The following is a 22,552-nucleotide window of genomic DNA, read 5'->3' on the forward strand; positions in this document are numbered from 1 at the left end:
CCTCTGTCTCTCTCTCTCTCTCCCTCTGTCTCCCTCTCTCTCTCTCTCTCTCTCTCTCTCTCCACCCCTCTGGTTCTTTGGCTCAGATTTTCAGCAGACGGACAGAAGAGCAGAGAAGTGAAGCATCATGGACGTCCTGAAGAAGAGTTTCTCGGTGACCAAAGGCGGCGTGCTGACGGCTGCAGAGAAGACCAAGGCCGGGGTGGAGGAGGCCGCCAGCAGGACCAAGGACGGGGTAATCTCCATCGGTGAGAGGACGGAGGACAAACATACTCTGATCAGTCATGAAGGAAATATGAAGGTTGGACAGAAAAAAACACGTTGAATATTTTAAAGTACATGAGAAGTTTTGTTAGAAATGAATGAAAAACAAACAAATCTGTGGAATATGAAGAACCAGGAGAAAAACACTGTGTGTGTGTGTGTGTGTGTGTGTGTGTGTGTGTGTGTGTGTGTGTGTGTGTGTGTGTGTGTGTGTGTGTGTGTTAGAAGAATTAGCTCCTTCAAATCATCGTCCATCAGCAAAACAAGCTCTGCATATTTAGCTAAACCCCGCCCCCACTCGTGGGCGGGGTTCGCCGTGTGCAACGGTATCAAATGTATGGAACCAAATTTGCACTCTAAATGCAACGCAACACAAATGGGATGGATAATCCATGTCACGCAAAACACCAATCAAATAAGAAGCATCCATTCAGCCGTTATATAAAGTCAGACACTGGGTGAAATATACAATTATAAGAAATAATTCTTCTACTCTGTTTGTAACCATGTGATCCATGAAAAATCTAATAAATTGAAAACAAAAACTTGAAATAAATCGCTGTCATCAGTCAGTTTCTATGTAAACCCGTGCTGTGTCTCTCACTCTTGCAGATGGAGATGGATGTTTGTAACCGTCTGGTGTATGAGTGGGCAAAGTCACGGGCACGTGGGCATCATCAGGGTGAAGATGGAGTGTTTCAACTGCTTCACTTCATCTTCTCAAACATTCAGTCTTTTGTCTTTTTGTTGGACATGTGAACGCTGAGTCTGTGTTGTCAACACAGACTCAGTGTTCACAGCAGTCACATGACACAACAACGCCACGCCCACTGACTCAAAGACAAACAATCCACAGCTGCACTTCCACTCTTGGCCACTAGAGGCCACACAAGCTGATCACTGCTGGTTTAAATCATTTTCTTCTTGATCTTGTAACATAACAAGAAAATTGTCTTTTTGGAATCTAGTATCAACTTATTTTGATTCAACACAAAACATTTGTTGTTTCATGATGTTTGACTGATGCAATCTTTGGATTTGTCTGATCACGCTGAGCAGTAAAACACAATATGAGACATAAACTGATTCAATTCAACCAAGTCACAAATACACTTCTGCATACACACAGGAGACCCCCCCCAGTCTGTGAGACCTCCCTCAGGAGACCTGCCCCCAGTCTGTGAGACCTCCCTCAGGAGACCTGCCCTGTCCTCTTTTCAGAGGGTGGAGTTAGAGAAGAGGGGCCAGATGATGACTGATAATCCCCATTGTTTCCACACATTCACTAGGGGGCAGTAGATATCTAAGACTAAACAGTATGTTGCTGTTGCTCTGCACCTTTAGTTCTTCTCCAACATGTGAAGGAATATGTTCAAGGATTATCAATCAATCAATCAATCAACTTTTTTCTTGTATAGCGCCAAATCACAACAAACAGTTGCCCCAAGGCGCTCCACATTGCAAGGCAAGGCCATACAATAATTATGAAACACAGTCTACGTCTAAAGCAACATAACCAAGGGATGGTCCAGGGTCACCTGATCCAGCCCTAACTATAAGCCTTAGCGAAAAGGAAAGTTTTAAGCCTAATCTTAAAGGTAGAGAGGGTATCTGTCTCCCTGATCTGAATTGGGAGCTGGTTCCACAGGAGAGGAGCCTGAAAGCTGAAGGCTCTGCCTCCCATTCTACTCTTACAAACCCTAGGAACTACAAGTAAGCCCGCAGTCTGAGAGCGAAGCGCTCTAATGGGGTAATATGGTACTACGAGGTCCCTAAGATAAGATGGGACCTGATTATTCAAAACCTTATAAGTAAGAAGAAGAATTTTAAATTCTATTCTAGAATTAACAGGAAGCCAATGAAGAGAGGCCAATATGGGTGAGATATGCTCTCTCCTTCTAGTCCCCGTCAGTACTCTAGCTGCAGCATTTTGAATTAACTGAAGGCTTTTTAGGGAACTTTTCGGACAACCTGATAATAATGAATTACAATAGTCCAGCCTAGAGGAAATAAATGCATGAATTAGTTTTTCAGCATCACTCTGAGACAAGACCTTTCTGATTTTAGAGATATTGCGTAAATGCAAAAAGGCAGTCCTACATATTTGTTTAATATGCGCTTTGAATGACATATCCTGATCAAAAATAACTCCAAGATTTCTCACAGTATTACTAGAGATCAGGGAAATGCCATCCAGAGTAACGATCTGGTTAGACACCATGTTTCTAAGATTTGTGGGGCCACAAATCTTTATGTCACAAGTTTCACCAAGATTCTTCAAAATGGCAAAATCGGTTCCTGTGTTGGCACTTTTTCTACACTGGAACCTTGAATTTTGAGTTTATGAACATTTATTATTTTTTTTAAATAATGCTGCTGATAAAACACATCAGATTATTATTATTATTATTAGTTGTTATAGTTGTGTAGTAGTACTATTAGTAGAAGTATTAGTTGTAGTTCTTGTAGTGTTTGTCTTGTTACTGCATGTGATAATTGACTGCATGACTTCCTGTGACCTTGGGACGAGGTCAGGGTTATGACAGCTGGACAGAGACATTAGATCAGGTGAAGTTGGCTCCTGATCCACCACAGAGGTCATGAAAACCAATAGAACTGAAACCAGAACAAGATCCACCATCAGATGCTGGAGCAGAAAGATTTCACCTGTTTGTCTTTACACTCCAGGAAACAAGATGACGGAGGGCGTGGTGACCGGAGTGAACACAGGTCAGCAAACCTCACACTGACTCTGCAAAACATCTTCAGCTCTGCCTCCTGTCTTTTTGTTAGTGCCACCGTCTCTAAGTCGTCCAACATAGCTGGTCTCACTACTGTTTTGTAAACTTTCCTCTTCACTCTTGCTGATATTCTTCTGTCACAAATCACTCCTGCCACCTTTCTCCACCCACTCCACCCTGTCTGCACTCTCTTCTTCACCTCTCTACCACACTCTCCATTACTTTGGACAGTTGACCCCAATAATTTAAACTCATCTACTTTCAACACCTCTGCTTCTTGTAGCCACACTATTCCACTTATGACCCGCCTGTCCAAATACTTATGGACCTGCCTGTAGTGGACATTTAAGATGTTTAAACTTCATTTTATGCTCTTTGAACTCTGATCGTCCTGCTTTCTGTCCTCCAGTGGCCCAGAAGACGACCGAACAGGCGAACATCATGGCCGACACTGCCGTGTCCGGAGCCAACGAGGTTGCCCAGGCAACAGTGGAAGGGGTGGAGAATGTTGCAAGTGGATTTGTCAGTGTGGTGAGTGATGTCATACGGCAGCCTGACCTGACAGTAACTGTATTCAGAGAACTACAGTAACATGTGAACGCTGGTTTTATGCTACATGTGATCATACATCGTCCTCGCTAACGGCCATTTGTCAGCTGTCTGGTCATAGCTACACAAGACACTTGGCACAAATTTTAATTCAAATAACTCATAACCTCTTGTCCTTGTTTTAGCCAAGCTAGGTAGCAAGTTAGCTAACCTAGCCTGGTTGCTACAAAGACCAAAACACCTGGACTGACTCGTTAGCACGTAGCGGGTCCAAAACCTACTTGATTCTGGATCCAAAACACGTGATGTGTTCTGCTTGAGATGTGTCAGCACACAAACTCTGCCCGTAACCGCGTGCCCGTCCTTTATTCTTCTCACGCCGACAGCAACGGCCGGCAGACACGCAGGTCAGCAGCACGCTTGCAGCTGTGTGCGTTCACACAGACGCACGAGCAAAATGCACTCAGCCAGCTCCTCACGCGCACACAACAGCGGAATGAAGCCTTTTAATGTGAGATGCTGCAGCTGATGAGGGCAAAGGTCAACTGGATTTGTGCGGAGGAGGGGTGTGGTCTCAGTGTGTGACCTGTGCTGTCTTCAGCAGGCCAGCGTTCCTAAAACAGAGGCCGGGGAGGAGCAGAACCAGCACGCCAACCAGTAGGTGAGCTTTGACCTGTAATACTCCTCTCTGACCACTAAAGGGAGCTGTTCCTTCAACAATCAGCACAGATGGATGGACGTCCATCCCTCCATTTTTTCTAACTGCTTACTCCATTTAGGGGTGGGGGGTTGGAGCCTATCCCGGCAGTCACAGGGCGTGAGGCGGGTTCACCCTGGACAGGACGCCAGTCTGTCGCAGGGCCACAAACAAACACATTCACACTAACGGACAATTTAAAGTTTCCTGTCCATCTAACCTGCATGTCTTTGGATGTGGGAGGAAGCCGGAGCACCCGGAGGAAACCCACACAAACATGGGGAGAACACGCAAACTCCACACAGAAAGGACACAGGTGGGAATCAAACCTATGACCTTCTTGCTGTGAGGTAACAGTACTAACCACTAATTCACTGTGCTGTCAGCGTGGAGACAAAAGTCAGAAAATGATCCAGTTCCTGCCAGTGGCGGTTGTACATGATAATTTTTTGGGGGTGGGGGGGGTGGGGGGGGGGGTGCACTTTAGTGGTTAAAAACACCAAATTTTCAAGAGTGTTAGTTTGTGGCATGAAGTTTATTTTCAGATGTGAAGAAATTTCAGGTTTGACCTCTGAAGGTCATGAGAGGTCACTGACCTCTAACAATATTAACTATTGACTGCTGTGGGCAAGAGATTTTATCTCATGACAACACAAAGTTTGTTTAAAAAAAAATTAAACTTGTGAACTTATTCACTGCATCAACCAAAACATGGCTTCATCATGACAGGACGCGTGAGGAGGCAGCAGCCTTGCCGCTTCCCAGAATTTTGCACACTCATGTGGACAAACAAGAAATGGTGCTAAATGGACAGTAAGCATCATTTTGCCGTGGCGTTTGCACACATTTTACGACACACAAACTTTTATTAAATCAGGCCGGTAATCTCATGAATATCAAATTCTCATTCTCACATCAGCTTCAATCATCTTTATTGATGCCGTCAAACTGCAGCTGACGTGCATCATCACTCAGAAATCAGCACTCTGGCTTACTGGAACATAAATATTATGAGCTGGGCGCGGTGGGGTAGCGGTTAGCACTGTTGTCTCAAAGCGTGAAGGTACCAGGTTCTCTTCCCACCTGGCCCTTTCTGTTTGCGTGTTCTCCCCGTGTTCACGTGAGTTCCTCTCACTCCCAAAAACATGCAGGTTCAATGAACGTGTGAGTGAGTTTGTCTCTGTGTGGCCCTGTGAAAGACTGGCGTCCTCTACAGGGTGAACCCCGCCTCTCACCCTATGACTGCTGGTATAGGCTCCACCCCCATGCCCAGACCTTAACAGTAATGGATGAATTACTTGATTTAGAACATCGTGTTTTATACAGTTTGTGTTGTATCTTCTCATCTTTGAATAGAAATTTGATTTCAAATGTGGGCGTTTTATAATTGAAGGTGTATCTGATGTTCAGGGTTCACTGACCCTGCTCCTGAAAGTCACCTGGCCTGGATGAGCACCCACAGCTGATCAGTGTTTCCTCTGGTGTTTCCTGGCTCCTGATTGGCTGAGCACACCTGGCTTCATTAATTAGCAGCAGGTGGAACAAGAAGAGACAGGTCACCTCCAGGAACTGGCCATGACCTCCAGGAGCAGGTCATGACCTCTGCTGTACTCCACAGAATCAAATCAGTAATTATAAGTAAAAAAAAAAAAAAAAAAAAAAAAAAATGCAGATTTCACATTCAGTTTATCTTTATTTCAGTTCAGCCCCGCCCCCCCCCCCCCCCCCCCCCCCCCCCCCCCACACACACACACAGAAGATGCAAATGTAAAACACTAAGTGTGTCCTTTTTCTGTCTTTTCTCAGACTCTCATCCTCACTTCCTGGTTTTCTTTCTGTACGACGAAGAACAAGAGGAAGTTCACATTGTAGCTGTCACTCAACCCTTTGACCTCTGACCTTTTAGAACACCTATGTGTGTAACCTAACTTTACATCACAGTAGAAACCCTCCCCCTGGTTGTCATGGTTACGGTGTTACTCCTTCATGCTTCAGACAGATGTGCACGCAGGGCCATGTGGGCGGGGCTAAAAGGCGGTAGCTGTCCGTTATATTTGATCCCTGATTGCTTTGTTGTTGCTTTTGCAGTTTTAGAATGATATACAAGGTCTGTTAGAAAAGTATCAGACCTTTATTTTTTGCAAAAACTATATGGATTTGAATCACGTGTGATTACATCAGCCAAGCTTGAACCTTCGTGCGCATGCGTGAGTTTTTTCACGCCTGTCGGTTGCGTCATTCGCCTGTGAGCAGACTTTGTGGGAGGAGTGGTCCAGCCCCCTCGTCGGATTTTCATTGTCAGGAAAATGGCCGAGCGACTGCCGCTTTGCTGCATCAAATGTTTCCAGAAACTGTGAGAGACAGCCAGGTGGAAACCATTCAGAAACTTCAGATGGTTTTCGGTGAAGATCTTATGGGCATCACACAGATTAAGGAGCATTACAACCAGATTAAAGACGGCCCACAGCGGCTGAGGGCGCGCCGCGCTTTGAGCGCCCATTGACAGGCTGAAACGACCAGATCATTTCCAAAGTGAAGGCTGTGTTGATCCGGGACGTCGTCTGACTACCAGAGAAATGGCAAGAGAGGTGGACATCAGCACTTTTTCGGCACATTACACTGTTACAGGAGATTTTGTAATGAAAGACGTGCGGCGGAATTCGCGCGTCAGGACGGAGCCGCTAATGGCGCAGAACAAAAAGCACCTCCGTGTTGGAAGTCTCACGGGACATGGCCAGCTCTTCCATTATTCGGAAGATTCAGATGGCTTTGGGTGGCTTTTCAGTCGAGTGAGTATCCGAGAAATTGTTGAAGAGCTGAGCATGTCACAACATGTCCTGTGAGACCAACACGGAGGCTCGTTCTGCGCCATTAGCGGCTCCATGGCAAATTCCTCCGCTCCTGTTTTCATGACAAAATCTCCTTTAACAGTGGAATATGCCGGGAAAGTGCTGATGTCCACCTTTTCTGCCATTTCTTTGGTAGTCAGACGACGTCCCGGATCAACACAGCATTCAGTTTGGAAATGATCTGGTCGTTTCAGCCTGTTGATCGCCGCTTGGAGCGTGGCATGCCCTCTGCCATTGTGCGCCATTTTTAAACTGGCTGTAACTCACGCATGCGCACGAAGGTTCAAGCTTGGCTGATCCAATCACACGTGATTCAAATCCATAAGGTTATTGCAAAAAATAAAAAGGTCCTATACTTTTCTAACAGACCTCGTAAACGTGCCTCAGCCAGTGATTGGTCAGCTGAAGGGGCGGAGCAGGAAGTGGGCGTGGCTGAGTAGTTCTGCCACCTTTTCTTTCTCTGTGTTTTGTGGATTAACAAACGCATGCAGGACTCAAACACCTGGATGCCTGTGTGAAGCACGAACCACGACTCCGATCCGCTTTCAGCGCTCTAAAATCAGGTGCCTGATTGGTCGATTCCTCTAAATGCATGCTGCTGCTCTGAGAGCCACGCCCACATTTTATAAAACAGCACAATGATAATAAAACTGTCCAACCAGATCGGCTTCTTCTTCATTTACTGCAAATAAATAAATAAAAAACGATTGGCTGCTCACATGAACGTGTTCACAGCACATCCTGTGAGTCCACTTTGATCTTGGATCTGCTCCAGCAGCTGATAAACACTGACGTCCAAACGGCATTTGATTGGACTAAATAAACATCCTACTTGCTCCAAAGTAACCACTCCTTTCCACCAGAGGGCAGCATACACCATGAAAGTCTCTGCACAGTGCTGCCCTTCATGGACCCACCCTGGGGTCTGGATGCCAACCACGCAGACAGACAACCAGTCCATCCCCACCTCTCTGCTGCAACCAGGTGAATTATGGGCGTGTCCTTGACCTTCTCCAGTCTCTGGGGTCCTCCACACTGAGACACCTGTGTCCTGGATCATGTCCAGAGAAACTCCCCACATGGACTAAATGTGGTGTCTGATGTTTCCTCACAGTGTCAGTGATCCTCCTCATCTGAGTCTCACTAAGTAACCGTTCATTGGACACAAAGTCAGTCCAGCAGGACCCAAAGATCCTCCACAGAGACCTGGGACCAAAGACATCCAGTCCTCACCTTAGGCCACTGGGTTAGAGTCCAAGTCTGACAACCAGACAGTGAGACAGGAAGCACCAGGACCCTAAAGACTTGGACCTTCATTGTCCTCTAAAGATCTCTGTCCAACATCCTCATGACACCTTAATCTCTTCACGGGCGTCTCCTCACCTCAGTGGCAAAGGTCAAGATAAGTGAATGTTACAAAAAAATAAGAAAAAAGAATAAAAAGATGGTCATACTTACTAAGTCTCGTAGTAAGCATGACCATCTTTCACTGCTTGCCGAAAGCAGCCAGATCTCCTTGGATTTAAAGACTTACTTTTGACCCGGATGCTCCAGTTGACAGCATGCGCAGGACGTGGAAAGTCACTGTTACAAACTGGATCCTTCCCATCGTCAGTTATGGTGACATTCAGAGATGGGTGTTCTTTGTGTGTGATGTCTGTTGTATCAGTGTCCACTCTTAGCCGGGGAGACATTTTACCAGTGGTGGGCACAGCTAACCAAAAAGTTAGCTTCAATAACAATCTGCTAACTGAAAAGTTAATTTTTACAAAGCTAAACTGCTAAATCCCTAAAAAAAAAAATAGCAGAAGTTACAGATAAAAGCTAAACCGATAACTTTCAGTATTGACTTCAGTACAGGCAGCTACTGACACAACGAGTCAGCGATCAGCAAAAGAGACCTGGTGATCAGAAAGAAAGGAGGGGGAAAAAAGGTAATTTCTCTTCACACCATACAGACCTGGTGGTCATTTCACTGGAGTCTTGCACAGGCAAACAGTTTAGACTTATGGTTATAATTTTAAACAAACTAATTCCGGCCAAGTTATTGAAATTAACATCACGTCTGTCGTTTTACAAAGTGAAAATATCAGCTATATGTTTTAGTTTTAAAGTAATGCACTAATTTTGAAGGTTTTAGTGTTTAGACACATATGCCACATTGTATTATGGGTACATTAGTTTCCTGACATCAGTGGTTGGCTGGTTGGTATAACACACAACGTGTGGTGGGTTTTACAAATCTGTATTATAAATGTGATTTTTTTCATTTATAAAAAAGGCAATTTGAAAACTGAAAATTCTGGTTAAATCCTTCATCACTTTTAGCGAATGTGTGGCAATTGCTCTTCACACTGCCATGAACACTGCCGGTCTGTATGGTGTGAAGAGAAATGACCTTTTTTTTTTTCTTCCCCTCTCATCCTGTCTCTCTGGTAGTCAGCTCTCCTCTGCCTGCACAGGATAGAGCTCTACTGTTCATGGCTGTCTGTCTGCTACATTAAAATCTTTGATTTCAGACTTCACAAATGTTTTTAACTGTTAAGCTTTATTCACTATGACCGCAAAAATATGTTAGCGGTCTAAAGGTTATCGGAACTAAATTTATCAGAAGCTAATTGGTCCGCTGATGGTTTTCAAAGTTATCTGGAAAGCTAATCCGCTAACAAAAACATTAGCTTCAATAATTAGCGGTTAGCAGATTAGCGGAACTGTGCCCACCACTGCGTTTTACTCAGCATCGCTCTGTGTGGACGACTGTCCCAGAGGTGATGCTCACCTGAGGACTGTAGACCACCGGGAGAACTGTGGTGACAGATGCTGGTTAGGGTGGCCCTTGTGTTGGGAAGGTGTCGTGACACGGACCCACAACAGGGGGCGCTAAAGGAACGGACAATGGATAAGCCAACCAGTAACAATTTAATGTTGTGAAAACACACAACGGAATACAGACAGAGATATGGATTGCCAATGAGACACCAGGTGACGTGTGGGCAGAAAATCCAGGTAAGTGTGAATCCGCACACTCAGTAGTCCACTCACAGTCAATGTCCTTTAAGGAGGGAGCACCTCCACCTCCAATCACACACTCGTGCAGCTCCTGTGTAACCACTTATCTGCTATGGAGCGTGATGCGAAGTCGTCGCGGTCACGCTCTTACTCCAGCTCGGATAAGTACACCACAGGGCAAACGGCTGCAAAGAAGAGTTTAGTTAGCAGAGAAATTACCGCAGAGAAGGTTACCTCTTGGTTGCTGATTTCTCGGCGGGGAGGTGGAGTTGTAGTCCGGCTTTTATGGTGATGTGGTGATGTTTGTTTTACAAAGTTTAGAAATTGAATCCTCTGACCCCCTGGAAAGGTTCAGTTGATGAGACATGCTGTGGAAAGTTTTCTTTGCATAAATTCATTTTTAGAGGGAAAAACACGAAAAAGCATTGAAATGTGCCATTTTCTGCTATATAATGTGATACAAACTAAAACTTTATTATATGTCTGTGTTTATTTAACCTTTATTTAACCATCTCAGTCCCATTGAGATCTCTTTAATAAGGGACAACTGAACAATTCTAAACTTTCCAGTCTGCCTAACATGCATGTCTTTAGATGTGGCAGGAAACTCACGCAAACACGGGGAGAACATGCAAACTCCATGCAGAAAGGCCACAGGTGGGAATCGATCCCATGTCCTTCTTGCTGTGAGGCAACAGTGCTAACCACCAAGCCGCCGTGCCGCCAATAGAGAATCAATCACCTGTGGAGGTCGTGTTGAATTTCTGAGTGAGTGCCAGGAGGATTCATCAGGACTTTTGACGTGTTTATGTTGGGTTCAGGCACCTTGAAGCTTTAGTTTGCATCAAGTTAAAACAGCAACATTTCAGTGCTTTTGAGCTGCCTCTAAATTTCTAAAGCAAAGAAATTAAAGAAAAAAATTAAAGCTGTATGACTCTGCTGATCCTTCTGCTGGGATTTTTGATGATGTGTTGATCATCTCTGCTGTTGGGATTCCAGTAGATGATCCTCCCGTCAGCTGCAAACAACAAATCTCATTGCAGTTGTGAAGCTGATGAAAAACACGAACAGGAACATTTGCAGGGATCTGAATGAAAGCAGCATCTCCTCATCTGCAGAGGAATGGTCTATTTGAAGAGTTTCAGTCAGGTTTTAGAATTCATCATAGTACAGAAACAGCATTAGTGAAGGTTACAAATGATCTTCTTATGGCCTCAGACAGTGGACTCATCTCTGTGCTTGTTCTGTTAGACCTCAGTGCTGCTTTTGATACTGTTGACCATAAAATTTTATTACAGAGATTAGAGCATGCCAAAGGTATTAAAGGCACTGCGCTGCGGTGGTTTGAATCATATTTATCTAATAGATTACAATTTGTTCATGTAAATGGGGAATCTTCTTCACAGACTAAGGTTAATTATGGAGTTCCACAAGGTTCTGTGCTAGGACCAATTTTATTCACTTTATAAATGCTTCCCTTAGGCAGTATTATTAGACGGCATTGCTTAAATTTTCATTGTTACGCAGATGATACCCAGCTTTATCTATCCATGAAGCCAGAGGACACACACCAATTAGCTAAACTGCAGGATTGTCTTACAGACATAAAGACATGGATGACCTCTAATTTCCTGCTTTTAAACTCAGATAAAACTGAAGTTATTGTACTTGGCCCCACAAATCTTAGAAACATGGTGTCTAACCAGATCCTTACTCTGGATGGCATTACCCTGACCTCTAGTAATACTGTGAGAAATCTTGGAGTCATTTTTGATCAGGATATGTCATTCAAAGCGTATATTAAGCAAATATGTAGGACTGCTTTTTTGCATTTGCGCAATATCTCTAAAATTAGAAAGGTCTTGTCTCAGAGTGATGCTGAAAAACTAATTAATGCATTTATTTCCTCTAGGCTGGACTATTGTAATTCATTATTATCAGGTTTTCCTAAAAGTTCCCTGAAAAGCCTTCAGTTAATTCAAAATGCTGCAGCTAGAGTACTGACGGGGACTAGAAGGAGAGAGCATATCTCACCCATATTGGCCTCTCTTCATTGGCTTCCTGTTAATTCTAGAATAGAATTTTAAATTCTTCTTCTTACTTATAAGGTTTTGAATAATCAGGTCCCATCTTATCTTAGGGACCTCATAGTACCATATCACCCCAATAGAGCGCTTCGCTCTCAGACTGCAGGCTTACTTGTAGTTCCTAGGGTTTGTAAGAGTAGAATGGGAGGCAGAGCCTTCAGCTTTCAGGCTCCTCTCCTGTGGAACCAGCTCCCAATTCAGATCAGGGAGACAGACACCCTCTCTACTTTTAAGATTAGGCTTAAAACTTTCCTTTTTGCTAAAGCTTATAGTTAGGGCTGGATCAGGTGACCCTGAACCATCCCTTAGTTATGCTGCTATAGACGTAGACTGCTGGGGGGGTTTCCCATGATCAAATCAATTCAAATCAATTTTATTTATATAGTGCCAAAAAACAACAAACAGTTGCCCCAAGGCGCTTTATATTGTAAGGCAAAAGCCATACAATAATTGCAGAAAAACCCCAACAGTCAAAACGACCCCCTATGAGCAAGCACATGGCGACAGTGGGAAGGAAAAACTCCCTTTTAACAGGAAGAAACCTCCAGCAGAACCAGGCTCAGGGAGGGGCAGTCTTCTGTTGGGACTGGTTTCCCATGATGCACTGTTTCTTTCTCTTTTTGCTCTGTATGCACCACTCTGCATTTAATCATTAGTGATTGATCTCTGCTCCCCTCCACAGCATGTCTTTTTCCTGGTTCTCTCCCTCAGCCCCAACCAGTCCCAGCAGAAGACTGCCCCTCCCTGAGCCTGGTTCTGCTGGAGGTTTCTTCCTGTTAAAAGGGAGTTTTTCCTTCCCACTGTCGCCAAGTGCTTGCTCATAGGGGGTCGTTTTGACTGTTGGGGTTTTTCTGTAATTATTGTATGGCCTTGCCTTACAATATAAAGCGCCTTGGGGCAACTGTTTGTTGTGATTTGGTGCTATATAAATAAAATTGATCTGATTTGATCTCCACACAGATGGAGATGTGTCAGGCTGTTGTATGTCAGGCTGCTGACATACAAGGTACTCACTACACACCAGGAGCAACGAGGGGATTAAGGACCTTGCTCAAGGGCTCGTTTGAATTTTCCAGTCAGGCTGCAATTTGAACTGAGGATCGTCTGGTCTCAAGCCCAGTGCTTAACCACTAGACCATCACCTCCCCCTGAAAGAAAGTCCCCGGTGTCCTGATGTGGAAAGGAAAGTGTGATTGCTAACACTGCAGGACATACAGGGGTATTACACCCTGTGGTGGGAAAGGAACGTGTTTTTTACAACACAGTCTATTGGCAGTTGGTTGGTGCTCAGTAAGTATCAGACCCTGGTCTTCTCCAGCTGCTGGAGTCCTCAACATTCAGGCACCTGCGTGCCAGATTATGCAAAAGAAATGTGCCACTTGGCCAAAATGTCATAGCTGACATTCCCTCATAAAACATGTGAGTCTCCTCATCTGAGTCGCCCAAAGTAACCACTTGTTTGACGCAGAGTGGATCCTGTGGAACCCAAGGATCCTCCAAAAGAGACCTGGTACCAAAGAAACCCGGCCATCGAGTTCTAGATCAGTCACTGTCTATAAGGTTCAAAGACATGAGATGGAGGAATGATAATTGCAGGGTGGAGATGAGAGAAACACCCTCATGTGTGCACCAACGCCCGAGCAACAAAAAGAAAAGCTGTCAGAGGGAACACCAGATCCTTCAACCAAAAAATAACAACAACACGCCTGTTCTCATAAAGCCGGACAACCAGTCCGACTGCACGGACGGCAACAGAAAACAAGTCAGAACGTTGTAACCACAGCAAACCTTAGTCATCCGGGAATTCTCAAGAGTGTCACGTCTCAGGCTGGATGTTACACTCTGCTCTCTGCTCTCAGCTGATTCAGATCCAAACAGACTCAGAATCAGAGGAGCCAAAACATGATCTGTGTTAAAGAAGAGAAAAAAAACGATGGTGGTACCATAACTGAATCTGGATTAGCTGGATTGAGTTTGGACACTTGTGGGATGAGCCAGATTTGAAAAACAGGCCTGAATGCTGTCCAGCTGGAAAACAATCCTGATTTGATCCAGCACCAACCAGATCCTGAACAGGGCCAACATGTGCCTGAGTTGTGGTGGTTTGATGGGACACAGAATCCCTCCAGCACGCTCTGGTTCTAGGTTAGAGTCTCTTCCCAGCTGCCTAGAAATGCTCCACGAAGGTCGTCCAAACCTCTGCTGCCTTCCTTTGAGATGAATGAGCAGTACTGTTCGATTGAGAAACTCCCTCTGGATGGCAGCACTTCTCATCTGTTCTCTCATAGTTCCAAAGCCTGGCTCTAGTCTCTCATAAACTCCACTTACGGTCATGGGTCACATTTCTGGGGTTTTATTTTGTTTTTTTATGTCTTTGTTTCTCTTCGCGGTCTGGACTGATATTCTCTCTGTGTTCGAGAGAGAACTATGGACCGTACCTCAGACTGTTGAACTGACTTGACTGCTACTTGTTCAACAAAACCAGCTTTTATTCACCTACATTGTTGTTCTCTGCTTTGGGGTATTCTGTCAGTCATTACAGAACAATCTGATGATGATGGTGTCTGGGGGTTTGGTGGTTCATTGAATGTGTAGAATCTGAAATTTCAGGCACAGGAGCAACAATTAATTAGCATGCAGGCCATGCTTCAGTGTCTTCAGAAAAACCAAGAGAGCAGCTGACTGGCTACATGTGGCTCCTCACGTTTTGGCAGAGTTGACAGCCCAGCAGTCCAGTGTCACATGCACAACCTTGCTTGCCATTCACTGAGTGGTAGGATGCAAATCCTAAAACCTGTTGAGCCTTCTTGTCCCTCTGCCAAATGGCCTTCAGCCTCCAGCCCAGTTTGTATCTCCGAAACCTTCCAAGTGGCCTTTATAATAACCCACCTGACAGGCTGGTCCACAGAGTGGGACAGATGGTCAGCCATCTGTCAATCTGCACATGCTTTTTCTGAACCAATGAAGAGTTTTCCAGAGTGGAGCACCTGAACAAGAGGCAGTAAGGGGCCTGCTGTTGTGGCAGGGATCAGGATCGTTCCAGGATGCTTCCAGACCTTGACCACAGACAACAGGTGAAAGTTTTCCACCCTCAGTGATTCTTTCTTGGATGGCCTCTTGGACCAGATTAATGAACACATCGCTGCTCTGGACTTGCAACCAACTTCAATGACCTGGTTACCCTCACCACCAACACAGACAAACTTCTTCATGACCATTTAAAGCACCTCCACTCCAAATTACCAGTGGTCACCAGTTCCAGGACCATCTCCTAAATCACTGCTTTTATTTTTGGATTACTTTCCTACCACGCCCTCTCAGAACACCATTGGACTGGTCTCCCAGGTTCTTGACTACTCGCTCTATAAGACCCCAGTTACATGGGGTTGAAGTCCCTTGTGCAACCAGAAAATCTGGAAGGAAGCCACAGGATGCTCAAGGAAGGCCTAGGGCATGCCTAGGTTATACAAGGCACACTCAGTGGAAGCACACCATGAATTTTTGAGCATCTTCAAAACAAACCCAGTATTAATTGCTCAAAGGAGGCAGATGTGATGCCAATGGACACTCAATGGATGCACAATGATGCAGGTAGTTCACCGAGATTTTTATGAAGTAAGTTCATTACAAAGTGTTGTAGTATGTACAATATAGGTTAGCTCAGGTGAATGCAATGGGAAATTAAATTCATCTGACCAATCAATCGCTACTGCGAACAGTAAACAGTGGATTAGCTGTTCATGCACTGGTTTCTTATTTATTTATTTATTTATTTTTGCTTTAAAAGTTGTCAAAGTAAGTGTTACATAGAGCAAAAAATAAAAATTAAGTCAATGTACACACAGTTAATATTCTGCAGTAAATAAATGTGAAAGCAGGAGATGTGAGATTGAAATAACAGTAAAAATTGTGTTTTCTGTGTAAAAATATACTATCCTATAAACTGTGTTATTTTCTACGTAGATAAAGTGACGTGTCAGTTTAATGTCCTGTTTTGGGTTTACGGTGGTTTGTGTCCGTTGTTGCTTCTTTTCGTGTCTCAAACCTTCATTGCTGCTGTGTTTGGGTGAGTCTGTTTGGGTGTTTCTGATCTGTGTCTCTGTTCGTGTCTCTTTGGTGCAGCGGGCAGGTGGTCAGGAAGTGCAGTTCGCTCTCCACCTGGTGTTGTGAGCAGTGGGTCTGTAACAGTCTGTCTTCTCTGGGGAGCCAGGTCTGTCTGTGGCGGCCTTTCTCCACGGCCAGGCTGTGCTCACCGAGTCCGTACGTGGTCAAGGACTTCCTGAGCTTTGGGTTGGTCACAGTGCTCAGGTATTCTGCCACTGAGTTCTGTCTGTTTAGGGACAAACAGCATTCCGGTTGACTCTGGTTTTTGGTGTATTTTTTTCCAGTGCGTCACGTAGTTTTCTTTTTGTTTTCTTATAATTTGGTTCAGTCTAACAGAGTTTGTGTTTGTGTAGAGTCCCAGAACCAGCGGGCTGAGGGGGTGTCTCTCTACACTCTCTCTGTGGATCAGGGCTTTGTTATGGAGCGGACTGGAGTCACTATTTTTAAGGTGCTCATCAAATCTAATTACTCACTTTTGAACTTTAATAATTCTTGGGTATCATCCTAATCCTGCTCTGCGTGTGTCGTTCTGTGTTTTCCGTTGGACGTGGTGGATGGATTTACAGAATTCTGCATGCAGAGTCTCAGTTTGGTGTTTGTCCCATTTTGCTAAGGCTCAGCTGACGAGCGGGCTCAGACCTCACAACCATAAAGAGACATAGGTTCTATGCCAGAGTCCAGTATTTGGAGCCAGATCTGAATTGGGACGTCTGCTTTGATGTTCTTTTTGATGTCATAAAAAGCCTTTTTGCCTTGTCTCTCAGGTCATTTACAGCTTTGTTGAAGTTGCCTGTGGTGTTGATGTTTACTCTGAGGTAGGTGTAGTTTTTTTGTGTGTTCTAGGACCATCTGATCCAGGAAGAAATGATATTTGTGTGACTGGAGGCTGGGTCCTTTTGGAATGTCATCATTTTTGTCTTGGTTAGATTCATCGTCGAGGCCCAGGTTTAGGAGAAATTGTGTTGAAGGTCACCAAGGGGAAGGTTACTGGGGCCCTTAGGTTGAAAGCATATGTGCATGAACACACACACACACACACACACACAGCTGGCATTCTTCTTTTTATGGTTTCACGTTAGCTCTGATTGAATCACGCCTTGGTGTTGTGGGAACAGCAGAACAAACAACCACCACTTCACCACCTGAACCAGTCAGGTCAGTTCAGGCAACATACACTGCGTCATCCCATCCACCACACCACACCCTTAGTCCTGGATGGCAACCACCAAGCCAGACAACCGGTCCATCCCCACATCTCTAAAATAACCATCTGCTGCAGCCAGGTCAAAGGTGGGCGTGTGCTTGACCTTCTCCAGTCACTAGGGTCTCCAACTCTAAGGCACCTGGATCATGTCCAGAGAAACTCACCACATGGACTAAATGTGGTGTCTGATGTTCCCTCACAGTGTCAGTGATCCTCATCATTTTTACACACAGTCATTCCAGGCATACTCAAGGATCCTAGTAACCTAGTACTAAAGACATCTCGTCCTCACCTTAGGTCAGTGGTTGTTGTCCAAGTGTCACATGAAGCACCCAGGCCCTACAATGCTCCAGTCTGAGTGGCAAGTAACAGATTGAATCCTGTTCAGAATAATCGTAGCAAGCACCTTTTCTGGCAGAGAGCTGTGAAAGATAACACTGGTCAACAAAAAAAACCCTTTTGTCTGCTACCTGAAGAGAAACAACTGATTTTGAGTATGCTGATTTCAAATATGCAAACAGAATTTCTCTAGCACATCAAGATTTTGAGTTATGTGACTATGCCAATAAACGCCAGTTGCCAAATTGTTCTTAATGATTTTATTAGAAATGAGCACACAACTGGTGAAAAAATTACACAGATACCAAGCTATCAATCATTATGAGGAAACTCAAATTAATACACTCCACAATTAGTCTTAACAGTTCAAAAGTGAGCCAAACACTTGCTCTTGAGCTTGTGGGTCACAGACGTTTCACGCTGTAGAAACCAGCAGTAGTCACCCATCATGTTTGCATTATAACGCCCCTGGTACCTGGTCTCCATTTCACAGATATCTTGGTGGAATCTTTCACCATGCTCATCACTCACATCACCCAAATTGGGTGGAAAGAAGTCAAGATGAGAGTGCAGGCAGTGAATCTTAAGTGACATTCTGCAGCCCATGCGTTTGTATGATTTGAGCAAGTTGTCAACTAGTTCTTCATAGTTTGTGGCTTTGTGGCTGCCCAAGAAATTCTGTACCACTTGCACAAATGATTCCCATGCTCTTAGTTCAAGGGGTCTGAGCTTGGATGGAAAGTCTTTGTCTCTAATAAGCTCACGTATTTGAGGTCCATCAAAAATCCCAGCTTGAAGCTTGGCATCACTTTGGACTGCCCCAAATTTTTGCTTCAGGTATTTAAAGCCATCTGACCTATGGTCCATTGCCTTCACAAAGTTCTTGATGAGGCCAAGTTTTATATGCAGGGGAGGAAGGTATACTTTCTGTGGATCAATCAATGCCTGGTGTTTTACATTGTTTTCCAACTGTGTGTTGGACTCGTTCCAGCCACGTCTTGATTTTGATTTGATAGATTGTTCCTTTCTCATAAACATTTGCAGTGTGCTAGATTTGATGCATTTGCCAAATATCTCTAGGTCTCTTTTTTCATATATATTTTATATATGTATGTATGTAAGTATGTATGTATTCAGTGCTCCAGCAGTATTCCATCACTTGATGTACATGTACCACAAAAACTTGGTTTTCATCTGTAGACTGATCAAAGCAATCATTATAAAAAAAATTACAAATTTCTGGCAATGTTGGCCCTCAATATTGGCAGTTTATTGATTGAATTGTTTTACCATATTTGGATTCAGCAACCAAAAAAATCACCCAAATTAGTGCTAAATTCTGTTTTATTCTAAAATTAGAAAATTTTAACACAATCTACATTTGCATGAGAAGCGCCATAATAGCAATAGATTAGCTAAATATTGGCATGTGCATAACTCAAGAACCTGATGTGCTAGACAAATTCTGATTACAGATTTGGAATCAGCATACCTGAAATACCTTATATCAGCTAATATTCACCAGGTAGCAAAACCATTGTTGACCAGTGTTAGTGATACAATCCAGATGATCATATTTGTTTTCCACATTGGGACAGCAAGTCCATTCTTTCAGCCAAAATGAGAGGATACCCATCTCCCAGATTTAAAGAATGCCAGGACAACAGCATTACCCCCCCCCCATCATTTTGTATACTGAGAAAATGACAGTGTGCAAAATGGCAACAACTCGATAGAATTCATACAGTGGGCAGCTCCATAGACCACACAGTCTTCAGAAGTCTCCAGTATTTTCCCATGAAGACATGGTCATTGTCTTTACAGTACCACCTGCATCGGTGCTGCTCTGGATACTGAAACCAGGAGGGATAAACTCACAGCACCCCAATGTTTAGCAACGGTGAAAGCACATTAAGCATTTTCTGCCACAAGTATCAGGTCCATGAGGACTAATGCAGTCCTCATGGACCTGTCATCCATGCAAGGTGCTCACCTGCACGCCGCAAGTAACTTGGAGATTTAGGAACTTCCTTAAGGGCACATTAGTGAGTTGCCTGTCTGAAGGGGAATCAAACAAACAAGGCAGCAAAGGCTGTATTTTTTTTTTTTTTTTTTTACGTCGATTTAGGTGTTGAGCAGAAAGTCTTGTTTTTATTTTACCAGGTGGTGTTGGAGTGCATCATTAGATACGGGATGGCAGTATGGGATGGGAACTTGTTGGTTCAATTAAAATCAAAGCTTTCTTGTCTGGTGCAGAATGGCATGAAGGTTATGGGGGGACTGGAACCCTTCACCTTCAGCCCATCAGCAGGCAAGCACAGAAAATACTTTGTCATCCGTCCCACATCCTGCATCAGGAGTATGAACTTTAACCATCTGGTAGACAACACAGAGTCCCCAAGTGCAAACTGAACACATACAAGAACTCTTTTTTTTCCGACCTCAGTTAGACTCCTGAACATTTCTTAAGCAGCAGGTGCTGTCCGGGAGCAGCGTGAGGGGCTTTGTGCACGGATAACTGTATGTATATGTATATATACACACACGTGTGAGGACAAAAGACCATCCAGGCTGTTAACAGTGCAAAGTTCAAAACCCAGCATCTGTGATGGTATGGGGGTGTGTTAGTGCCCATGGCATGGACAAGTTACACATCTGTGATGGTATGGGGGTGTGTTAGTGCCCATGGCATGGACAAGTTACACATCTGTGATGGTATGGGGGTGTGTTAGTGCCCGTGGCATGGACAACTTACACATCTGTGATGGTATGGGGGTGTGTTAGTGCCCGTGGCATGGACAACTTACACATCTGTGATGGTATGGGGGTGTGTTAGTGCCCATGGCATGGACAAGTTACACATCTGTGATGGTATGGGGGTGTGTTAGTGCCCGTGGCATGGACAACTTACACATCTGTGATGGTATGGGGGTGTGTTAGTGCCCGTGGCATGGACAACTTACACATCTGTGATGGTATGGGGGTGTGTTAGTGCCCATGGCATGGACAAGTTACACATCTGTGATGGTATGGGGGTGTGTTAGTGCCCGTGGCATGGACAACTTACACATCTGTGATGGTATGGGGGTGTGTTAGTGCCCGTGGCATGGACAACTTACACATCTGTGATGGTATGGGGGTGTGTTAGTGCCCGTGGCATGGACAACTTACACATCTGTGATGGTATGGGGGTGTGTTAGTGCCCGTGGCATGGACAACTTACACATCTGTGATGGTATGGGGGTGTGTTAGTGCCCATGACACATCTGTGATGGTATGGGGGTGTGTTAGTGCCCATGGCATGGACAACTTACACATCTGTGATGGCACCATCAATGCTGAAAGGTACATCCAGGTTTTGGAGCAACACATGCTGCCATCCAAGCAACGTCTTTTTCAGGGACGTCCCTGCTTATTTCAGCAAGACAATGCCAAGCCACATTCTGCACGTGTTCCAACAGCGTGGCTTCGTAGTAAAAGAGTGCAGGTACTAGACTGGCCTGCCTGCAGTCCAGACCTGTCGCCCATTGAAAATATGTGGCGCATTATGAAGTGCAAAATACGACAACGGAGACCCCGGACTGTTGAACAACTGAAGTCGTACATCAAGCAAGAATGGGAAAGAATTCCACCTACAAAGCTTCAACAATTAGTGTCCTCAGTTCCCAAACACTTATTGAGTGTTGTTAGAAGGAAAGGTGATGTAACACAGTGGGAAACATACCACTGTCCCAGCTTTTTAGAAACGTGTTGCAGGCATCCATTTCAAAATGAGCAAATATTTGCACAAAAACAATAAAGTTTATCAGTTTGAACATTAAATATCTTGTCTTTGTGGTGTATTCAATTGAATATAGGTTGAAGAGGATTTGAAAATCATTGTATTCTGGTTTTGTTTTGTTTTTTTACATTCTACACAACGTCCAAACTTCATTGGAATTGGGGTTGTAATTCCAGACAGTTATTGATATTAATGGTAGCTCTGTCATTTTTGCAGAGGGAAAAAAAAACACACATATGACATATCTTTTAAAGGAATCCTGTTGTGTGTTGGGGGGGTGTGGCTGGACGTTTTGGTGTTTTCTTTTCTTTGCTCTCCAGGTGGTATGAAAACTGATTTCTTGTCTGTGGAGAAGGTGCTGGCTGAAGAGTCCTTCACCCTCATCAGCGTTATGTGCAGCACCTGTGGATGGTGCTCACATGCAACCTTAAAGACTTTCAGCTGAAGCAGATAATGAGATGGTGTTCTGCATTTAAGCCATGTGTGATTCAAGCAGAATTGCCGGGAACTCGACCTTGTGATGTTCGTTTGTGAGACGCTGAGGACCGCGCCTGGGTTTGACACATCGTGCCTGTGAAGGAGGAAGGGTGAGGGACACATGCTGTCAGCACACATCTGAGGTGATTAATTGTTTGACTAATTGTTGATAGTAACTTGGTATTTTGTTACGCAGTATATTTGAATTGTGATGAGAATTGTGCAGCTCGCTTCTCACTGCCGTGGCATGCGGACTGATGATCCTCCACCTGTTGTGAGAAGCTGCTCATTTACGTAAAGCTTAAATACAGACCTGAATGTGTTGCTGATAGTGTGTGCCTTTTGAAGGATATTAGTTGTAGCTGTTGACTTACTTCACCTCTTCTATCCTTCGCAGAGAGTCGGTTTGTCGTGTCCACCTGGGGGGTGTTTGGCGGTAGAGTGAGTCCAG

At 44.4% G+C, this 22,552-nt stretch overlaps 1 protein-coding gene across 3 annotated transcripts; it reads left to right on the top strand.

Moving 5' to 3' along the window:
• Positions 1-51: 51 nt before the first annotated feature.
• sncga (synuclein, gamma a) lies at positions 52-6,205 on the top strand. 3 transcript variants are annotated; one of them, XM_034185432.1, is made up of 5 exons: positions 52-248; positions 2,953-2,994; positions 3,415-3,536; positions 4,156-4,215; positions 6,058-6,187. In XM_034185432.1, the coding sequence occupies exons 1-4, from the start codon at positions 128-130 to the stop codon at positions 4,213-4,215; spliced, it is 345 nt and encodes a 114-aa protein (XP_034041323.1). In that variant the 5' UTR covers positions 52-127; the 3' UTR covers positions 6,058-6,187. The 3 variants fall into 3 exon arrangements, with proteins under 3 accessions (XP_034041323.1, XP_034041324.1, XP_034041321.1); XM_034185433.1 differs by having other exon boundaries at positions 55-248; positions 4,159-4,215; XM_034185430.1 differs by lacking the exon at positions 4,156-4,215 and having other exon boundaries at positions 55-248; positions 6,058-6,205.
• Positions 6,206-22,552: the final 16,347 nt, after the last annotated feature.

The sequence above is a fragment of the Thalassophryne amazonica genome, chromosome 13 (genome assembly GCF_902500255.1).
Source record: "Thalassophryne amazonica chromosome 13, fThaAma1.1, whole genome shotgun sequence".
NCBI classification, from domain to species: Eukaryota; Metazoa; Chordata; class Actinopteri; order Batrachoidiformes; family Batrachoididae; genus Thalassophryne; species Thalassophryne amazonica.